General features: G+C 37.0%; 1 protein-coding gene across 2 annotated transcripts in view; it reads right to left on the reverse strand.

Moving 5' to 3' along the window:
- nkain2 (sodium/potassium transporting ATPase interacting 2) overlaps positions 1-23308 on the reverse strand; it is a 162622-nt gene that overhangs the window by 97817 nt on the left and 41497 nt on the right. For both annotated transcript variants that reach the window (XM_016469325.1, XM_016469326.1), the window contains exons 2-3: positions 12573-12710; positions 7512-7592 (exon numbers count right to left, since the gene is read on the reverse strand). In XM_016469325.1, the coding sequence (XP_016324811.1) occupies positions 7512-7592; positions 12573-12710 (219 nt within the window). The remainder of the gene's footprint in view (positions 1-7511; positions 7593-12572; positions 12711-23308) is intronic.

Below are 23308 nucleotides of genomic sequence, written 5' to 3' on the forward strand. Positions count from 1 at the left end.
TCAAATTTGGCTGAGAAATTACTCCCAAATTTAAAGTTATTGTTGTGTAAAGCATCAAACAGACATTACAAAAAGTAGCTTCAGCAAAAAAATTTAATCTGTTTGATAAAAATTACATATATTCTTTTGGACCATGAGGGTGAATAAATTATGACACAATTGTCATTTTTGGGTAGGTGAACTATGCCTTTAATAATTTATTTTATTAATTTTATTATTATTACCATGGAAATATGAAATAATTTTTTTTATGAAATAATACTCTAAATAATAAACTAAAACTGCCAGTAGGTGGTGGTAAATGTCTTAATGATTAAGTCATTGAGTCATTTATTCATTCATTTGATTCGATTCATTCAAATGGCTGATTCATTCAGGAGTGAAGTAAATGGTTCTTTATGAATGGTCCATTGAATCATTAGGATTGTTCGACTTGAAGCGGATCATCACCATGAGATCGATCGGTGTGTGACATCAAAGTACCGCGAGAGCGATTAGAGAGCAGCCTTTTGATGCTTTTGAATCGCTCTCGTGGTACTTTGATGTCATACACCGATCGATCTGTGCAGCGCCGCGCTTCAAATCCAACACACCAAATGATTCACCCGGGTTCATCCAATTCATTCAAAACGTGCATTAAGAAATGAAATGCCACTGTGTGTTGCTCGGAGACGAACAGTTCTGCTTTGTCTTTATATCTTCGTTGGCAAAATTGAGCAAAACAGACAACATTGTGTCTAAAATAACACAATATTAACTTCTTACTTACTGAACTGTTGTATAAGATCAGTATCACATTTGCACTCATGTGATATTGCACTTAGCCTATTGCTCGTGTGATATTGCTCAACTATATGATGTAAATATGAGACAAAAACTGAAACGGGCATTTTTGCCCCATATCTTGAATTTTAGGGAAATTCTAACTATGTTCTCTAGGCTCCATCACACAGTGAGTTGTTGCCATGCCTCATATTTGTCATCAATCAACTGTATGAAATGTCAGATGACCCACATAGGTCTGGGGCGGGGCAAGTAGTCTTTTTATTTTCGCTGGCAAAATTGAGCAAACCAGACAACATTGTGTCTAAAATAAACACAATATTAACTTCTTACTTACTGAACTGTTGTATAAGATCAGTAATAATAATAATAATGATGCATTTTATTTATAGGCGCCTTTCTTGACACTCAAGGTCACCATACATCATTAATAAGACAAAAACAATAAAGAACGTAAGATACATTACAATTAAAAACACAATGCAGTTGTGATCAAAGGGAGTAAGCTATGCTGAACAGATGGGTTTTGAGTTTGGATTTAAAATGTGGGAGAGAGTCAATGTAACAAAGATGAAAAGGGAGTGAATTCCAAAGCTGGGGACAGAGCCCTGGGGCACACCTGTGGTGACAGGGACTGGATGAGAGGTAAATTATTTGAATTGAATTAACTCACAGTATCACATTTGCACTTATGTGACATTGCACTTAGCCTATTGCTAGTGTGTTATTGCTTAACTATGATGTAAATATGAGACAAAAAGTCAAACGGGGGCATTTTTGCCCCATATCTTGAATTTTAGGGACATTCTAACTACGTTCTCTAGGCTCCATCACACAGTGAGTTGTTGCTCTGCCTCATATTTGTCATCAATCAACTGTATGAAATGTCAGATGACCCACATATAGGTCTGGGACAGGGCAAGTGTACAAATCTTTTGTAACATTATAAATGTCTTTACTATCATGTTTGATCAATTTTGTACATCCTTGCTGATTAAAATGATCAATTTCAAATAAATAAATAAATAAAAATACTTAAAAAAATCTAAACTCTAAACTCTAAAATAAAAAATGAAAAATAAATACATAAAAGTGCCTAATAAGTGACTTCTTTGGGCTCACAAATTGAACTCTTCACGGCAGACTCTTAGTTAGCATGATAACATGATAATTAGCATGTTGCTAAGCTAACGATCAGCCTGTGAAGATACATATCAGGGCACAATGCTATATCATGCAGAAAAATACAGAGCACACGATTGTCATGTTGCACACACACGAGGGACGAGGAGACGCTGGAGAATACGTTACCAAGACTTTATTTACAGGAACCAAGGGAGACGAACTCAGGAAGACGTTTACACGAAGACGTTCAACAGCGGACAGAGAACTTGGACTGGGAACACATTTTATACACACACACACAGGAGGAGGGGATGACGAGACACACCTGGGAGCAATAAAACCAAGGGAAACACCTGGGACAAATGAAATAAACTAATCAGGACAGGAACAGGAAACTAACCAAATAAGGGCATGGGAAGGCACATGGGGAGCAGGACACACACAAAACATGGAACAGAGTCTGACAACGATATCGGGTAAAATAGTTTTTAAATTAGATTTAACTTCTTTATTATTAGATTTTTTTTTTCAAATTATTATCGTTTTAGCAGCCGTCTTGGATTTTTTTTCCCTCACGAAGCTTATCAAAAGATGTTCTGGGATTGCTGTTTGCATAAAAATGCAATGCCCTAGAATTTGTAGGCAGCACAATTAGTTTAAGCACCTTTTGGAACAGTTCTCATGTCACGCTCTATGATATCTTTAAACGCTGTCACTGTACGCAGCTCACTAGGTTTTGCGACAGATCTAACATGTCTATTCCTGCACCTTTACATCATACCGATATAAGTAAAAGAGTAGGTCTTGAATTATACTGAGTCCCGTGTGACCTAAAAAAATGAGAGAGGAATTGTCTCTTGTATTTATCTTCATTTGTTTCTTTGTGATCTAAATCTAATTGCCTTTGCGGGTCTCAACGGATTCTCCCCGGTTAAACACATTACACCCACATTAATAAATCATGAGCTGCACTGTCACAAGGAAATAAATTATGCTAAATAATATCCTATAACTTCTCTAACTAATTAAAGCCGTGTTGATGACTTGAGGAATGGATTCTGCGAGGCAGATCCACAAACTCCATTTGTTTGCCTCTTCAAGTTCTCTCTATTCCAAAAGAGACCGTGAAGACATCAAGGATACCGAAGTGACTTTCTTCTCCAGCTGACGACTGACAAGATCTCTTGTGGGATGTGAAGCTGTGCGAATTCTCCAGTTAAAAAACGAAGAGGGCGTTGAACGGCAATGAAGACTCACCGAGAGCCTCTCGAGAGGGTTGTGGAGGCTCTCAATTTTTCCCACAAAGCTGTAGCTGTGACAGGCTGCCAGCCCCTCTGATGACGAGCTTCAGAAACACACATCAAGACTGCCAATCCAGTGGACCAACAGCACCGAAGCTGCACCACATCAACTGGGCTTCACTTTATGGGTGGCATTTTGAGGCTTGTTCTGTGAACACGAGCACTGAAAAGAATCTGATCACTATAAATAAAAAGGGATAGTTCACCCAAAACCGAAAATTCTTTACCTTCAAAAGATCACAAAAGATTTGAATTTGTCCATTCGATGGAAGTCATGAGGGTTCAATGTTGTTTGGATCAGAATTGTCACTGTCAACTAAAACGTTTTTAATCGTTTTCGTTAACTGAAATAAATCTGAAAAAAAAAAAATATTAGATGAAAAATAAAAAAAAAAAAAAATTTGAAATAACTGAAATAAGCTATATGTACTAAATAAGCTAATAAGTACTAAAATTACTAAAAGTTAAATAGAAATACTTAAAATGACAAAATAAAAACAACAAAAGCAAACATAGCAAAATCACTAAAACCTAAACTAAAATGATTTTTATATTTTTGTTTTTTATTTTAAAGAATTAAAAATAGTAATACCATAACATAAACAATACTAAAATTATATTAAATATACAAAATTCCAACAGATTTGGAACAACACGAGAGTGAGTAAATAATGACAGATATTAATAAATACTATAATATAAATAATACTAAAATTATTTTTAAAACACTAAATTCTAACAGATTTGGAATGACACGAGAGTTGTTCACAAAACAGTAGAAAGATGAGGGAAATTTCATTATTCGCTTTGCAACATCTCTATTGGAATCTATTGTAATGGGAGTCTCCCGTGAGAAGCAATATTTCAAATCATTCACTTTCAGTAGAGGTTCTATCTATTTTCTTTTCTATTCTATTCAACAGACACTGACCTTGTGATATGGTCTCTGGATTTAGTAAACAATATCCCATGAATTATTCCACCAGAATTCTTTTGATAAATCACTCACTCACATCTTTCTCACAATCCATTTTTGTTTAAAAAGTGTTTTCCTGACCTTCCTTTTTCTAATCTCTATTAATTAAAATATAAAATATAAAGTTATATATTTAACTATAAAGTTTATATAAACTATAAAGTTTAGGAATTTTTCTAAACTAGGACTCAGGTGCAACTAAAGAATATCCAGACGCAGAAACAAGAAACATGTTAATGCAAGGTGATGCTCTCATACTCTCCTCATCAAAAAGGCCAAAAATGAAATAAAAAAGAAGCGAGTTGTACAACAAGGAATCCAACCTAATATAACCCTCTTTGCTATCCTGATCTTGTAAGCCATGGCTTCGCTAATATAAAAACTTTGATGTGTGACATATCAGAACCTGATGGCGTGAGAGGAGTACTAAAATTACTAAAAGTTAAATAGAAATACTTAAAATGACAAAATAAAAACAACAAAAGCAAACATAGCAAAATCACTAAAACCTAAACTAAAATGATTTTTATATTTTTGTTTTTTATTTTAAAGAATTAAAAATAGTAATACCATAACATAAACAATACTAAAATTATATTAAATATACAAAATTCCAACAGATTTGGAACAACACGAGAGTGAGTAAATAATGACAGAATTTTAATTGTTCGGTGAGGCATGAAAGCTAAATTTAAAAGAACAAAAAATTATTAAAATAACTAAAACCTAACTAAAATTTAAAAATACTAAAATTATTTTTAAAACACTAAATTCTAACAGATTTGGAATGACACGAGAGTTGTTCACAAAACAGTAGAAAGATGAGGGAAATTTCATTATTCGCTTTGCAACATCTCTATTGGAATCTATTGTAATGGGAGTCTCCCGTGAGAAGCAATATTTCAAATCATTCACTTTCAGTAGAGGTTCTATCTATTTTCTTTTCTATTCTATTCAACAGACACTGACCTTGTGATATGGTCTCTGGATTTAGTAAACAATATCCCATGAATTATTCCACCAGAATTCTTTTGATAAATCACTCACTCACATCTTTCTCACAATCCATTTTTGTTTAAAAAGTGTTTTCCTGACCTTCCTTTTTCTAATCTCTATTAATTAAAATATAAAATATAAAGTTATATATTTAACTATAAAGTTTATATAAACTATAAAGTTTAGGAATTTTTCTAAACTAGGACTCAGGTGCAACTAAAGAATATCCAGACGCAGAAACAAGAAACATGTTAATGCAAGGTGATGCTCTCATACTCTCCTCATCAAAAAGGCCAAAAATGAAATAAAAAAGAAGCGAGTTGTACAACAAGGAATCCAACCTAATATAACCCTCTTTGCTATCCTGATCTTGTAAGCCATGGCTTCGCTAATATAAAAACTTTGATGTGTGACATATCAGAACCTGATGGCGTGAGAGGCTATAACAGAGAAATGATAGCTGAAGCCAGCGATCCACCTGACATCTTTGACACTGTAGCTTGGAAAGCACCAACAGATCTAAAGTGAAATGTTCATTCTGTCATCTGAGATGCTTGATAAGATTGCACATTAATGACATATCAACCAGAAGACCAGATTGACTGCCAGACATTTCTAGGTGATTTAAAGATTGAAGGATCAATCTCCATTACAGATCTGAGCCCGAGGAAAGGAGTGCAGACATTTGCTTCTGCCATAGTGCGCTTTTATCATCAGAGATACACTACATCACTTCTGGCCACCTTATAGTACCTCAACACACTTGCCCTGCAATGCTTCACAAGCATTCACAAGCTTCACTGAGTATTACAAAATAAAAAAAAATTAAAAAAATAAAAAATAAAGGTAGGGGTCTCATCTGCTGATGTGGATTCGTAAAAGCTTTCAGGATAAAAATGTAATACATATAAAGTGCTCCATGGATCTGGTAATCAAGTTACATGGCTGGTTTGCCATTTAATTGGGTACAGTATTTGACATTTTAATTAAATATTTGCTCACTATTTCTACACACATGAGCAGACGATGGACTATTTAATAAATTATTAGCTGAAATGAAAGAAGCAAAGATGGGAAAATAGAGGAGAGAGAAAAAAATTCTTTACAGATTCACAACTGTATGCAAGAACTAGATGTTTACAGTTTCAGAAAAAGTTTACAGTTTCAGTGCATGGTGCTGGCCTGTGCAAAACTCATCGCTATGTTGCTAAGGCATTTCGAGTAGTTGTTATTGCATTGCAACATACCTTGGTTGCTAATGTGTTCTGAGTGGTTGTTAATATGTTGCTATGCAGCTGCTGGAGTGTTCTGCTTGGTTGTCTTTGCGTTGCTATGCAGTTGCTAGGTTGTTCTGCTAGGGTGGTCTTGCATTGTAGCATATCTGGTCGCTAAGGTGTTCTGAGTGGTTGTTAATATGTTGCTATGTAACTGCTAGAGTGTTCTGAGTGGTCATTGCGTTGTTGTGGGGTTGCAAAGATGTTCTGATTGGTTGTCATTGCATTGCTATGCAGTTGCTGAGGTTTTCTTTGCATTACTGTAGGGTTGCTGTGGTGTTCTGAGTGGTTGTCATTGCGTTGCTTTGTGGTTGCTGGGGTGTTCTGAATGGTTGTTAATGCATTGCTATGCTGGTGCTGATGTGTTCTGAGTGGTTGTCATAGCGTTGCTATGTGGTTGCTGGGGTGTTCTGGATGGTTGTTATTTCATTGCTAAGTGGTTCCTAAGGTTGCTAAGGTGTTCTCAGTGGTTTTTATTGTGTTACTACGGGGTTGCTGGGGTGTTGTGATTGCATTTCTACTCATACGGTTGTTCTGAGTGGTTGTCATTGCATTGCTATGTGGTTGCTGAGGTGTTGTGAGTGGTTGTTAATTCATTGCTATGTGGTTGCTGGGGTGTTCTGAGTGGTCGCTAGGTTGCAACACTATCTTGCTCTCAAAAACAGCTAGACGGATGAAACAAAATGGAAGAGGAAAATAGGAAAAATAGGAAAATATTGGAAATAGGACAAATATAATTAAAAAAATCTAGACAAACTAGTCAGTCTCACTATTTGATTAGTCACCTGCTGTATTACTAGGCAAACAGGCTCTATTAGCTTAAAACTCTCCATGCAAGCACTGCTTCCAGCTCTAAATAGAATTTTAGACCCATCTGTGACAGTGAAACACTGAGGAAAATCCAATAAATGTCTTTACTGACCTTACTAGTAATGCAAGTTGATGATCTGCAACATACTTATTAAAAAGCTTACGGAGCTTAGACATAAACAGAAAACACTGATAGCCAAGCTGAGGGATTACACACTGCAAAAGAAGTACAAAATCAGATGTTACCTTTGAAAGGTCACCCACTTCCAAATAGAAACAGATGATGAAGACGTTCCAGGCGACCCACAGCACCAACCAGACTGCATACTGTGAAAGAGACAGGAAGAGGGTGTTTGAAAGACCTATTTTAACCTCAGACCCCCTAACAACCAACTAACCAAATACACATTTGCATATGTTTGATTAATTGGCCTGTAAAAGCGTAAGTGGGATATTTTCTCTGTAATTAATTCTCCGATGTGTGTTCCTTAAAACATTCAGCCTCCACAAATCTGGAATCTGCCAAAGAAGCGGTGCAGGCAGATGATGCATTTCGCAGCGGAAGCAGGAACCCTGTGTGGGAGTTTGTGAGGGTGGCTCGCTCCCTGGTTCATGAGCTAATGCTTATCGAAATAGCGGGATGTGATTATAAAACAATGAAACCAGCAAAAATTTCCCCAGCAAAATTGCAGCCGGCGCAGGGGGGTGTCTTTAAAAATAAAGCAAATTTTGGTTAAATAAACACAGGTCTCATCCTGTTTCAGATCATTACGACATGCAACAAACCAACATTATGTTAAACGAATTTGTTCAAAAGACGAGGGTATACGCTCACGAGTATTAGCAGCTCGTAGCATGTTTTTACTGATTAAAATGTAAGAGGTCTGTTAGGCAGGCAGTGATCTTTAGATAAAATAACACTTATCTGATCCAATTCAAAGTGAGACAGGTGAGTGCAAATGAAATACTGAGCGAGGGGAAATGCGAAATCAATTTGAATTACCTGATGGGACTTGAGCGGAAAAACATGGCCTTTAGCGCTTGAAAATGAGCAGTTAGCAACATGAATTTTGAGTAGCTCCCCAAAAGTGGCTCTAATAGATAGATCAATATGGACTTAGCTTTGATAAAAATGAGTATCTGCAAAGACACTGCAACCTTCCTTTACAAATGTACCAGATCGATTCTAGGGGTGTGCACCAATCAGATTTGAACTGTGAATTCTTTTAAAAAAATGTATTCAATTCCTTAATTTGAACTGTGATAGAGTATGCAGAAACAAACTTAAATTCTAATAAATTTATAAAAATTATTTTAGCAACAAAATCAAACATTTTCAAACTTGACTGTTGGCTTGATTAAACCTTTTGAAAAAATGTTTTAAAAACTTTCAAGTGCAAAGGTATTCAGCAAGACAACCAGATAGACAGACATTCCATGTGTAGTATTTCTTTGAATTGCAATTCAGTACATTTCTTTTCCTGTCATTCGAATTCAACTTCCTGTGGTGAGTGGCCAATTTGAAATCCCAACACAGGAAGTTTATTCTTTCTACCAGTGCTGGGAAACTGCAAAATGTAAGCAAAGCAAAAGGTACCTAGCAAGGTTATTTTCGTAAACGAAAACTGAAACTATGACTAAAACTATTGGTCAAAAAACATTTTCGTAAACTGAAATAAAATTAACATTTCTAAATAAACGAAAAACTAAAACTAAACGAAACTAACAACAGTTACTGAAAAACTAACTAAAATAAAATAATAATTAGCAAAATTAAATAATCGTGCTCGTGATTTAACAAGCTCTCATTCTGTGCCAGAAAATCTGACCAGTGGTTGTTTAGGGAAATACCTGGAGATGGCGCTTCATGCACGTGAGCTGAGTCCTAAACGGTTATTAACAGAGAATGCATTTTTGCATTTAAAAAACAAGACGCGGGCAATGAAATGGGAAATAACTATAAAACATGAAATGGGAAATAATAATAACAATGCACACCTTACAGCTCACAGGGCTTTAAAAGCGTGCTTGACGTGCGAGAATGACATGAGAGTTAACAGAGACAGAATTACAATTTTTGGATGAGTCAAGTCAAGTGACCTTTATTTATATAGCACTTTTAACAATACAGATTGTGTCAAAGCAGCTTTACAGTATCAAATAGGAAAATAGCGTGTCAATGCAAAAGGACAATAGTAAACACTCAATTTTCAGTTAAAGGCAGTTCATCATTGATTCAGTGATGTCATCGTCCAGCTCAGCTCAGTTTAAATAGTATCTGTGCAATCAAGTCAACGATATCGCTGGAAATTAAGTGAGCTGACTTTAGTGAATAGTCATTTTGTCACGCTTTGCGATTACTATGGCAACGTCCGCCTCGAGTCCATGACACGAGCACTGCCTTGACTGTACAAAACGAATTAAAATGAGAAAAGCAGTGATTTCACAGCTTGCCGTGTCCTATAAAAAAGGGGCTTTAGAACTGGGATTGATTGCGTTGCTCATCTGAAGCGGCTCGTCAAAGTAAAGTGCAAACATCATTTAAATTACTAAGTTGCATATTTTGGGTTTTTGTTCAATTGTAAACAATTATTTTATTTTCATTATTAAGGTTTGCACTAGAGTTAACTGTAAACTGTGCAAACATTCAACTTTGCCCTAGCCAAGCTACTCATCCAAAATTCTACCAATAAATTAGCAGAAGATGGCTAGCTCGCTACAAGCTACATGGTGAAAGTAGCTTCTTACATTTAAGCTACTTTCTTAGTTTTAATAAATATGGATTATTAAAAATACTTATGTAATTTGATCTAATACATATTCATTTATTTGCTAATTGGTCATCACTAGTTAGTTTCTATACAACCAACAAATGGACACGCTAATATATTGTCCGGGAAAACATAATGAAGTCTGTCAATGCTACCCAGCAACTAAAGTCAATAAAAGTCAATAAAACAGCTTTGCTAATGAAGCGCTAAATTATTTAAAAACTAATGATACTCCTGATACTGAGAAAAGTAGCTAATATCTTAACTAGCTGTAGCAATGCTACTGCTCAATCTTAAGTGCAAACAATCCTGGGCAGCACTTGTTAAGTCTTATGTCCCTAAGCTGGTTGGCTGGTTGGCTGGTTGGCTTCTTTAGCTGGGAGACCAACTGACCAACCAGCTAAAACCAACTGAACACCAGCTTGGCCAGGCTGGGAGACCAGCTAAAACCAGCTTCCAGCTTAAGACCAGCCAACCAGCTTAGGCTGGTTTTAGATGTTTTTTGTTTTTTTTTCAGCCAGGACATTAAATGACCTGTTGTTGTATGTAGCTGAGTCGATCTCCAACAAAACTGAGCATCATTGCAGCCATTTATTAAGGCTGACCTTGTACAAGAGGGCTGACCCACTTCGTCCATACGCGTGTCAGTCACAATGTACCGTAGCTGTTCTTTACTTACAGATTTGCAGTTATATATGCAAAAATCTGTGAGAGCCTCAGGCTAGGGCCAGAGATCAACACATCACTCTTATCTTCCAACTACAGCGTGGTTGAAGTATCTCCACACATTGCTGTATAAGAAGGAGCCTCCTCCGCATGTTAGAGCAGGAGGGGTCTAGACGGAGCGATTGACTTCAATTAAGTCTCATAATCCTGCTAGATATATCCAGCACGCATTCCGAGTTGATCCAGAGGGAGGAGGTAATGAACGTGTTTTCAGCAAGGGCTGTTTCGGCCTAACCTTTCCCCCAAGAACTCACACTTACAAACAGAGCGCACCAGACCGTTGAGACTCGGAATTTTGCCATCTTGAAATTTGACATGTTGTCAGTACATTAGATACAGAAGATGTGGGCATGTAGTGGAACCTCATTTGGCCCTTTGCCAGCCACTGGAACGTGCCAAATTGAATTAGAATAAAAATGTATCTGGCCTGACAGCATTCCCAAAACGGATATAAGCAAGAGTAATGTTCGAATGTGAGCAATTTATCTCTGTAGGAGGCTCTCTCTCCATCTCTCTGACCGGCCACTGCTCCTAGACTGAAAAATCGAGCATTGTTTATTCCAAAGGGAGACACATAACACTAAAAAGGCAATCTGCTTCATCTCAACTGGGTGCCATGGCCCGAGTCACATTTGAGGGAATGACCCGGTCCGTCAGTACATTGATATCTCTCTGTTAAGCTGACCAGGGTGTTAAATGTCCGTTGTACCTGACTGTAGAGAAAGGCAGTCACAACAAGCGGTCTGATCTCAGCCGTGCTGAATGTGGTGAACAGCAAATGTTCTCCCTTAATATAATATATTAGGTATGACTCAATTGATGGACTGGACACCAATATAGATCATACGTAAAACTGTCACTTGAATAATTTGTTTCAGAACCTGATGCATTTTGTCCCTTAGTTCATTTCGTTAGTTATATATTAACACAGCAATCACTCGGATTGAAAAATTGGACCAAAACCATAAGGAATAATTATTTCTATGAACCGAGAGAAAGCTGCAATAAACCCATTGATTCTGACCAATGAAGGAAGAGTTTGCTCATATCCTTGCCGAAAAAAAAAATCTTAACACCAGCCTAAACTGGTCTTAGTTGGTCTCCCTGCCTGGTCAGGCTAGTCTGACCAACTCACCGCCCAGCTAAACAAAAGTTTAGCCAGCCTCAGAAACTAGACTGACCAGAATGGTAAACGATCTTCAATCCAGGTAGAAAGCTATAATAAACTCACTGAGCATCTTAACATCTTGAAACTAGCCTAAACTGGTTTGCTTAAAGTAGTTTACACCAGCAAACCAGTTTAGGCTGGTTTAAGTTAAGGCAGTTTATTTTAGCAGAGATGTAACTTTTATTAAAAAATGGTTGTCTTTTTTTTATATGTAGTGTACCAAAGTAAGGAGAAACTGCAAACTACAGGTCTAAAAAAACACCCTACAACTGTCTGAGAACTTTGCATGATACAACAAAAAATTTTCATCGAAAAGTCTGTCCATGGTCAGTGTGAAACAACAATCACACCCAATCATAACATATTTGATGCTTAAGAGCGCATGTGGAGCAGGATAGACCAATGAGATTCCACTGAAACCAAACGACTGTCAAAATGTCTTGTTGCTCATCACGGTTGCAAAACATTAGGACAAAAACTTATATTTGTTGCTTATTGTTATGTTGCATTGTGCCTGGCTAGGATTTGAAGTGAGACACCTTTATGACACCAGCGGTATTAATAGAGCAAAATGAAAGCATAACCTGCAAAGGAGAAAGAGAATATATGTCACAAACTGAATATGAAAATGTGGAAACTCACCCCGGTCACATATCGCGGTCTGAACTGTATTGTCCCAAAGAGACCTAGAATCACTGTGATGATATGGATGAAGTTTGTGAGGATCGGAGCCCACTGGTATCCAAGGAAATCAAATATCTGTCGCTCCAGGATGCTGATCTAGAAATGAAACACAGAGGAAAAAGATACTGACTTACAAAGCAAAGACGAGGGCAATGCACTGACATGTAAGCATTTATTTGCATAAAGGCGTAAACAGATTTCCTTTTAAACCAGGTTCAGGGGTTGCTATTATGACAGCCCTCTGATGTCAGCTGGAAGGCAGGGTGAGTTGACGGACCGCGGGGCCCCATGTGAAAGCACACGCGCCTACACTCTACATGCAGCCAGAGGAATAGCCCTGTCACACAGGCGATTAATTAGGACCGAGACGTGCCACTCTCCGGAGTCAAACCCCCCACCTTTTCGCAAAAACCAGAGATGACTTGGAAATTAAAGCTGGCAAGTCCAGCCTCGCAGCTCTGGGTGCTCCAATCTCAGCCACTGATTGGACATGACACTGATGTCAATACCACAAGCTATGGCACTTACAAAAGCAGACCAAGACGGGGTCACGGCTTCATCCCCAAAGGACCTACAAGCAGCCAGCCTCATAAACCTAATGCTAATAGCACCCGTGTCTCCAGCTGCATTCACAAGAAGCTCCGTTTAACAACCTCAGATGCTCAAGGTCTTTTCTGGAAAGGAAACCAAACAAAAATCACGCCATTGAATCACTTGATTTGTCTTGTGATCTAATGGGGGATAGTTAAGAGCAAAGATTCGGGATGAAGGTTGTTCAATAAAGCTATTAAGGTCACAATGACATTTGTGTTTTCAGCGGTTGCATTTTTAAACATCTACTCAAGTGAACATCAATAGAGGCTTCAGAGGGTTCAATAGCAGCATGAATCAAATGACTTAAGAGTCGCACCGAGAAGCTGTATTTAAGTGTTTCCTATTCAGTGCTGTTTTTGCAGCAGAGGAGACCCTGTTCAACCCTACAGTCCACCCAGTGGATCAAATAAATAAAAAAAAATTTTTAATAACTTTTGCTGAAATTAATAATTAATTGAGATTTTTTAATTATAACTTTGATTAAATAAAGAATTATTTAAATTCAATTAATTTGAGCAAAAAAAAATAATAATAAGAATAAGAATAAAAGTATATAAAAAAAGGATAAAAAACCCTAACATGTATCTTAAACCAGAGGACTGTGACCCACTGGGAGGCCCCAGCAAACTTTTAAAGGGGCCACAGCATGACTTAAAATTGTTTAATTATTTAATTAATATTAATCGTATTAACAATAATATTAATATTAATATCAATGTAATTAATATTAATATTAATCAAAACTTAATTATACATGTATTTTAATCATTAATGAATAATTATTCTAATTTAAAAATTGCAAAAAATTAGATTGGTTTTATTGAAAAAGAATACATACAGAATTAGAATCTTGAATTTTCTGGAATTACAAAATACATCATGGTTAATTATATATCAACACTTCCAGTTTCTGTTACATATGAATAAAAATAAAGTCCTGTGGTTCGGTGAGTGAATCAGAAGGTAATTCAATAACCTCTCTGACAAAGTGTTTCATTCAGTGAAGGATTTGTCAGACTGATTCAAACTCTGTTTTTGTATCTTATCACATTCAGTTTAGATGACAATCTCACAACTTGGTTAAAACATAATTCACCATGGCGCTGTAGACTTGTGCAGGAAACACTGCTCTTTGTAATTGAGCAATAATTCATCCTATGAATCTTTCATCAGTGAACAAAGCTCAGGAGTCTATTAATCTGTGCATTCTGTTCAGTTCTGCCCAGTGATGACCAGTTTGTGACCCCCTCCACCTCTGGTCTCCCCAAGGGACGTGTCTTCTGTTGTCTGGGCGTTTCCTTTGAGCTTCTGCTAGCGTACATCTGGTAAGCGTGGCTGTCCCAAACACTTATGTCGTTGATCATAATGAAAGGTATTATACTGACAACACCAAGCAACACCAGCGCACTTCACACGAGTCTCTTAAGAATCATCACAGCTCTAGGGTGCAGTTGAGATTAGGTTTGTGTCAGAATAAAACTGGTTCCCTTTCCAAGTGGCTTCTACTTTTTTTTAAAACACAATAATGTTTTGCCTTCCCATTCAGCCTTCAAATAATTCTCTGGTTTTGGTGTGTTTTTATGAATCACGGCATGTGATTTCCCCCTACTCTAACTCTTGTTTATTTTCACTGTCCTATATATATTCTCTATGAAACAGAAGAATGATAAGATGAATGCATTACCATCTGATTTCTTAAAGGAATAGTTCACAAATAAAAATATTGTCATTATTTACTCACCCTCATGTTGTTCCAAAAACACAGACTTTTTGAAACTCAAAATGATGTTTGTGAAGAACTAATTATACTGGTTGCTCTTTTTTATGCAACTACAATGCATGGGAACTGAGGATTTCAGTCTTCTGAAAAGGACACAAAAGTACCATAAAAGTATCACTTTAATAAGACTCGTGCTGTATTTTAAGATTTCTGAAGTCACACATTAGCTTTGTGTGAAGAAACTGAAATTTAAGTTGTAACTCACAAAAAAAAAAAAAATCGCAAAAGGTCTCCTTTGAATGTTCATAAGAGAAGTAGCAATGCCCAGTTTTTGGGAGTCAAATCTTTTCAATAAATTGACCAATCCTGTTGGCAAAACTGGTCTGAATGACTGGTTCATGAATCAGCTCACTTCATCCAGTCACAGCAGTTAACAGCTTACTGGAGGGGAAGATTATTATTTAAAAATGACTCAAAATTTGATATAAAGTCACATGGTCTAACTTTGACATTTTGGAGTCTTCATTCTAGCATGGAAAAGAGCGACCAGTACAAATCTTCAAACATTCTCCTTTTGTGTTCCTCAGAAGAACGAATGTACAAGTCTGAAATGCCAACTCGATGAATACATAATGACAAACAAAACAATAATTTTGGCAGGAGTATTCATTTAATAGGTTGTTTTCTATTATCCACCAAAAACTGCATATATGAGCTGGAGAGCATGATAGCACTATGCTCAATCCATAACACCTTCATTATCAGAAGCATTTCTCATCAGATGAGCCATGCATTACACCCTATTCTCAGAACAATAGTTCGCCCATAGTTGTGTAGCAACTACAAGCACACAGAAAAAAAGAAAAACGATTGATTGGCCCGACTCAGCAGTTCCATTGCTTTTGCAAAGCCTTGTGAAAAACTACAGCCACCCCTGAAATCCACTAATAAACCACATGCCATGGTGTTGAAGGGAGCCCATACGCCAGCACAAAACACAATCTGCCCTGCCTGCGAAGAGGTTGCAAAATGCAAATATGGTTAATTATGCTATATTATGTTGTTCGGTGAAAGATGGTATGTTGACAATGGCTTTAAAACACATCTTAATGACACTCAAATTCACAGTTCTCTTCTGTCAGGCTTTTGTGGACACCTGCGCTTATTGACAGAATTCCCAAAAGAGCCCTAGCCTTAACACGCATGTCCAATGGGGGTGGGTACAAGCTTAAGGGGTTTTATGAAGAGGCTTGTTTGAGGTGGGGGGCCAGGATCATCATTAATGTCGCCCATGGGCCCCCCTTTTATATAAACCGTAATGTAAACAGCATTGTGGGGCAGCTGTGCTCAGGGTGACAGATTTATTAAGTCATTTTATACATGAGTAATTAGATCTATAAATATGAGAGGAAAATCATCTCATTAATGTTCAAAAGAGTGAGATTTGGAAGTGGAAAGGCCTTAAAAGAAGAACATTTAAGGCCTGACTACCCACTAACAACAAAGAGATATCCTATTGTTTCAAGCAGAAAGCAAACATTCAGTACTTCAGAATAGTATGCATGAGTTTGTATCTATATCTTACTGATCACAAACTGAATGATAGTATATACACACATGGGGCAGGACATCAGCTCAATTCTACATTAAATACTGCATGTTGCTACAATTTACATTTACTTATTTAGTAGACGCTTTTATAACTTACAGTTCATTCAATGTAATCATTATAGCAGTATTTGGGAATTGAACCAATGACCTTGCTGGCATCATGTTTTGTCAGTTTGAGCTATGAGAACATTGCTTCAAGCTATTAAAGTAGTAAACAGCTCACAGTTAGCATAATGAACAATATAACTTGGCGGAAGAATTGTTTAGTGCAATTATTAATATTAATACATGCAATTATTTATTGTAATATTGCAGTTGGCATCATTTTATAGAAGCAATAAGCCACTCAAGACCATACTGTGTTCTACCATTCTACCATGGTCGAGGAGGATTTTTGTATTGTTTTTTTTGGTAACAACGCCCTTTAACTGTGGTAAATTGACAATGAGGAGTGAGAGTGTCAAGCTAAAAGCATCACTAAACCGATTCCATAATGAATATCGAATCCAAAGGTCAGCATAACCAATTCCTGTAATGATATTTTCCCTTCCTTATGTGCACATAATGTTTTTTCATGATTATTACTTGGCAGCAGAAGCATCCCATTAGCGATTAGTCGCTATAGTGCATGCTTTCAGTCCGTGATTGAGATTAAAGTTCATTCTCCCTGTGAGAAAGCCGAATCTCATTCTCCCAACCTTGTGCTTTCGCTCGCCTCTCTCCCGCTTCCCATTTATATATTTATTTCGGTGCGCAGGGACATGAGCAGCCTTTAATCAGAGAGACAAAAGCTAATCAATCAGCAGGGGCAGGTTGAATAGAGAGCTTCACGGCGCATTCAAACGAAGCTAGCCGAGTTATAGCGTTTCCCAGTGTTAGCGCCACAGAGCATTGACTACAGAATAAGCACGGGCTAATGAAGGCGGCTCCCATGCAGCACGGCAGAGGGAAGGCGCATCTTGGCCTGCCTCCATTGTCCGTCAGTAATCGAATTCCATCTGCTGCTGCCGCCAGTGATTTTAATGTTGCTCTGCAGAGATGAGACTGCAAAAATAACAGCAGAATTGAATGGTTAATTAAACTATGACACATTCGATTGGAGTGGACTAAACAGACGGAGGGTTTGACATTTAAAAAGTAAGTATAAACTGCTAACGTGGGTATGAAATACAAGTATTTTCATTTGCAAACACTGCAAACATTGCAACATGCTTGATTGGTGTGCTGCGTACTAGATGTCTTACTGTGTCTGCTTCTGTCAAACACCATGCAACCAGCCAGCCATGACAATGCATGACTGTGTTTCACAAACACCATGTTCAAGTGGTCTTCGTTTCAGGCAGTAATGGTGGTGAGAATTGCATTTCCAAAAGTGCCATTGTGTCTCATTTACGTCTAAACAGTGGATTTGGATGACGAATAACTCAGTCTCGCAATGGACTTTATGCAACTACAGAAAAAGAAAATGAATGATGCTTTTTCTTAAAGGTCTATTTCTTTTATCGCCTCAAAGAATATTCTTAGAGCCAACTACTGTGAAAAAAAAAATAATTGTAAGTGATCAAAGGGCATATAAAACTTATTTTGTACAGTAATGTGAAGAAATCTAAAATGCACAGTGACAATCAGACACATTCAAAGACCCCTGCTGTTTTCCCATTCGTGTTATGTACAATGGACATGTTCATGCAATATTATGAATGCATATTGAAGTTGATAAACGCACAAATTATACATCTGACCATGAAATGATTTTACAATAACGGCATTAAAAAAGGCACTCTAAAGGAAAAGGAAAGTTTTTTTTCTCCATTAACTGCATTAGGAAGGGAAATCTGAAGGAAGAAACACTGTTTTCTATTTGAATATATTTTAAAGTGTAATTTATTCCTGTAATGCCAAAGCTGAATTTTCAGCATCATTACTCCAGTCTTCAGTGTCACATGATCCTTCAGAAATCATACTGATATGCCGATTTGTTGCTCAAGAAACATTTCTTATTATTATTATCAATGTTGAAAACAGTTATGCGCGCCTGGTCTGGAAACGTCATGCCCCTTACCATAGCCGCCTGCTGCGCGCTTCAGTGTAAATATTGCGTCAATATCAAATCAATTTGAGCGCGATTTAAACCCGGATGATTGCAACCACTTTAAGTTTGTCTGCCTTGGGAAAGCTAGCATGTCTCCGACATAGTGATAACACTCGTTGCCTTCTCTAGTGCAGCTCAACCAGGTTCGTCGATTGCCATTCGTCGATATTTGTGATATCACAAATCCCGGAAAATATGCGTTGTAGTCCAAACGAGTCGTTCGTTGTAGTTTTTGAAAAGTGATTTCTGTTAAATAAAATATCTCCTTTTGAAGTGGACTTTGAGCTTTGTAACTTTGCAGACCTTTTTTATGCTCAAACAGCAACATTACAGACTAACTAAAGTTGAAAATGTGAAAAAGCATAATAGGACCCCTTTAATATTTTTGTGGAAAATGATCAATTTTTTCCCATGCAAGATTCCTTGATGTATAAAAAGAAGGAAGAAAGGAAGAACAAATGTACTATTTTAGAACAACTGCATTAAAAAGGGGAAATCTATGGAAAGGCAAGAAACAGACAATATTTCACAACCACTGAATGAAATGGTGAACAACTGGATAAAGGAGGGAGGGAGAGAAGGAACAGAAGGATGGAGGGAAGGAAGAAAAAGGAAAATAAATCATAATTTCACAATAAATGCAGTAAAAGGGGGAAAATGATGGAAAGAAGGTAAGAAGGAAGGAAGGAAGGCTGACCAGCGGAAAGTGCTTCATTTGGAGAGTGAAAGAGTGAGCAGGTGATGGTTGTTAAGAGCTGCGTTCCTCCACTACTGACTACAATGACAGGAAGCCATCTGTTTGAGTTGATGTACATCATTATGCACTTCCTTTGTTCTTCTTTAGCTGAGGGCACAGTCTGCGGAGGTGTACATGAAGACAAGACAAGATGAAGCCAACACAGTTCAATGGTTCCAGATAAAAGTATGTAAGTATGATGACTTAATGAGCATACAGTATCTGGTGTAGTTTGAGAAACAGCTCTTGATATGACATCCATTATATTAAATGAAAAGGTTTGCATATCTATCTCTCTATCTATCTATCTATCTATCTATCTATCTATGTGCATGGAAGAATACTGGAATATGATGTTTAACAAAATATAATGTAAATATCACAAATATCCATTTTCATACAAAGCAAACACATTCATGTTTTGGATTGTCAACTTTGTTCATATTCCATCTCAGGAGAAATAAACAGACAACTCCAATTCAAGGGCTTCATTATGTCATAGAAGGAAATGGTGCAAATAGAAGCACATCAAGTGCACAGAGAGCCTGCAAACCAATGCAATGAATGCCAACATTTGCGTGCATCCAGTAAGAGGTTATTGAAAATGCATGAGGTTATTTACTTATACAGAGCTGTCTGAATGTGTTCATTACCAGACCTGCCATTCGCACAAATCTTGAAATTCCATGCTGAATGATGCAGGTTGGACATTTGACGAGTAACTGTTTTTTTTCCCTTTTTTTTGTAATAGACAATGATGATGAGTTCCAGTGTCAGCCACAGCGTGTAACAGAGACTGATGTGTTTAAGAATGCTGTTCATACATTGTGTCATTGCATAGCAGCTGTCAGAATGTGTAGCTAAGCTTGAAAAATGCTGTTCATTATCTACATCGCACAATGGTCCGTTTCATATCCTTGGCCTCTTGCTCTTTGACCAGAATCCTCACAAAGGTCTAAACGGCAGCAAAAGAAAAGCACTCTGCTAAAGTAATTGTGCTTTACACCCATAGAGCCAAGATAAAGAGACCATGGAGGAAATGGCAGACATTAATATTAAATTTCACATACTGAAGATTTTGCTCCAAGACAAACAACTAAAAATGTCAGAGAGCTAGATTTTGTTTTTCATCTGGTATCTGTTTCTCAGAATGTACAAATACAACAAAGAACTGTTCTTTGACTGCAATATGGGAACATGCAAATTTGCATGTGTATTAACGCTGAAAAAAAATTGTACAAACAATTTTCACTTAGAAATTGCTAGTAAATTTCACAAACAATTACAAAGAACCAGCAACACATTCAATTAAACATGAAATTCTGAAGGAGAAAAACAAATACTACTTTTTGTCTTGTAAAATGTACTCCAATAATCCTATAAATTGTATATTCCAATAAAAGATGATTTTTCGAAGTTGTAAATAAAATATATGCACTTAAAGGGGTCCAATTATGCTCTTTTACAAAGATGCTCTTTTTTCTTGTTTTGTTTTGGGGGTGTACTAGAACAGGCTCTCATACTAGGTTGTGGACCCCTTTAAAGTATGCAGTTTGAGAAAAAAAATAACATTATTTTGTGTATTTGGTGTATGCGGTTTAAGGTTCAAAAAACACATTATTTTCCACATACTGTGCATTATTGTTTCTCCTCTATGCCCCATGTAACACTCCAAAGAGAAAGGAAAAATTGAAATCGCATCATATGACCCCTTTAACATAAAAAAAAATCCACCATAAACTCCTCCTCCTCTGTAATGCAGGGGGTTATGGGTAATATTAGCCAATATATAGGTAATATTAGCCAAAACAGATACATACTTTAAAGTCGCGATGTAACGAAAATAGCGATAGATCTTTTCTTCTGTATTGTAACGTACATTCATATGAAAGGAGATTATCAAAACAAAACTGTCGTTGGTTCTATCCACTGGATCTTGATTGGATGGAAGCAAATCAACAACAAAAAAGGGGCGGAGTTTAAGTGGACAAATGGGAGATTGAGGAATTTTGCCATAAGTTGCGAGAGAGAAATTCATTTCTGTCATTTCACAGGAAAATTGAGTTATATTTTAATTAAGACTTATGAGCTCAAAAAGAAAAAAAAAGAAAAGCATGAATGAATCGTTCACAATAAGATCAACAAGACACATTTAGAAAACAGATTTCTTATTCATGTCAACTTTACTCTAAACATAACATACTATGTAGCCTGAACAGTATGCAAATTTGGAAGCAGCCATTGACTTGTGCCATGAATTACTTCAGAAACTGAATATTAAAGACTTTTCACACCCATATTTGAGAGCCTCATTAATACAGTCCAGTGAAGAAGAACTTCTTGTTTCCCACCCAGAGGTTTTTAAGGAACCAAGTGGCGAACGTTAATTTCCTTAGCATGGATGGCTCTAGGGGTGGGAGGAGGAGAGCAACTGAATAAAATTCATCAAGATCTAGCGGTGTTAATGATGATAATCTATTTTAATATTCGTTTGCATATAAATGAGGCTGGCGAAAGAGCTGTTGCCCGAGGGCCAGAAAGATGATCGAGACTGATACGGGAATAGACCCAGCAGTGAACTCAAATGTCAACTGAGCGGGGTGAAAGCTGCCAGCATGCGGAGAAGGCCCACTGTGAGAGCTGCCACAATGGCTTTACTAATAAATATGTAAAATATGAACTAGTCAGGGTACAGTAGGAACTCTAGAGATGCATGGAAATTCAAACCAAATGTCATATATCCTTCAGGTCCTTCCGCACGACCACTGAAGCAACATTAAAAATAGATCCTTGACATAAAATTCACTGCATGTGATGGTACATGAATGACACAAATGCATTAAATGATTCCTGGGACAGCAACCTCCATAGCTAGTAGGTTAAAAAAAAGTAACCATAAGTTGACTTCAGTGGAGAAGCCCTCTAATTGGTTGACCTTAAACTGTCATCTTTATTTTCAGGCTTCATAATTGCTTGATGCTTTATTTATGTCACTTCTCACTGGTTGTGTTTGAGGAAAGTGCCAGTTCTCATTTAAGCAATTCTGTCAGAGAACTGCTGGTAAATAGCAGCATTTCCAAGTTTCTGTGACTGACAGTTTCTTCACATTTCTGCCAGTTTCTTAAAAGCCCAAAAGCTCTGCTTCCACAAAGAGCTGGAATCCACTCATGAAATTTAATGGGAAATATTACAGGTCAGAAAAAACTGTTTTGTGGGCTTTAGAGACCATGACGTCACCGTGTAACAAACACCAGGCCTTGTTGAGCTTCAAGCTTTTCATCCACTTTTTGAAAAGCACAAAGATGTTTCATAATGGCAGAGTCAAAAGTCCATCACAAAAGACGCTCAAACCCTAGTCTGATATTTTGTTACCTAATACAATAACACTCATACATTTTTAAGTGTGGCTTAAGTGTCCAAATAGTTTTGGGGGCCACTGTATTTGTGCTCGCTTTCCCTGTATGCAGAGTAGGGCTGGACAATAATTCAATATCAATATGTATCGCGATATAATTTTTTTCAATAACGGTGATACGATTTTTAAACACATTTCCGATATTTCGATATACATTACCAGTTTCCCATACATTGATTTATTTGTGGCGTTTGACTTCGTTGAATAAACATGAGCACTGCACGTTTCAAAATCATAACACGGCGCGGGTGTTTTATATGAATGTATCTCTGAAGGGAATTGACTGTCTTTCTATTTCAGATAAATAGTGTTCATATCGATATCGGAATTATATCGTATCGACCGAAATTAAGAAATATATCGTGATAACAATTTTGGCCATATCGTACAGCCCTAATGCAGAGATAGAAATATTTGGCAATGTCTTAAAATAAACTATTGATTTTGAATACGCGTGTCACAAAGCAAGGCCAGACACAACAGGTAAGTGCAAATCAGGATGGTTTATTGACTGGGTAAGGGGATG

The sequence above is a fragment of the Sinocyclocheilus anshuiensis genome, unplaced genomic scaffold (assembly GCF_001515605.1).
Source record: "Sinocyclocheilus anshuiensis isolate Anshui unplaced genomic scaffold, SAMN03320099.WGS_v1.1 scaffold776, whole genome shotgun sequence".
Lineage (NCBI taxonomy): Eukaryota > Metazoa > Chordata > Actinopteri > Cypriniformes > Cyprinidae > Sinocyclocheilus > Sinocyclocheilus anshuiensis.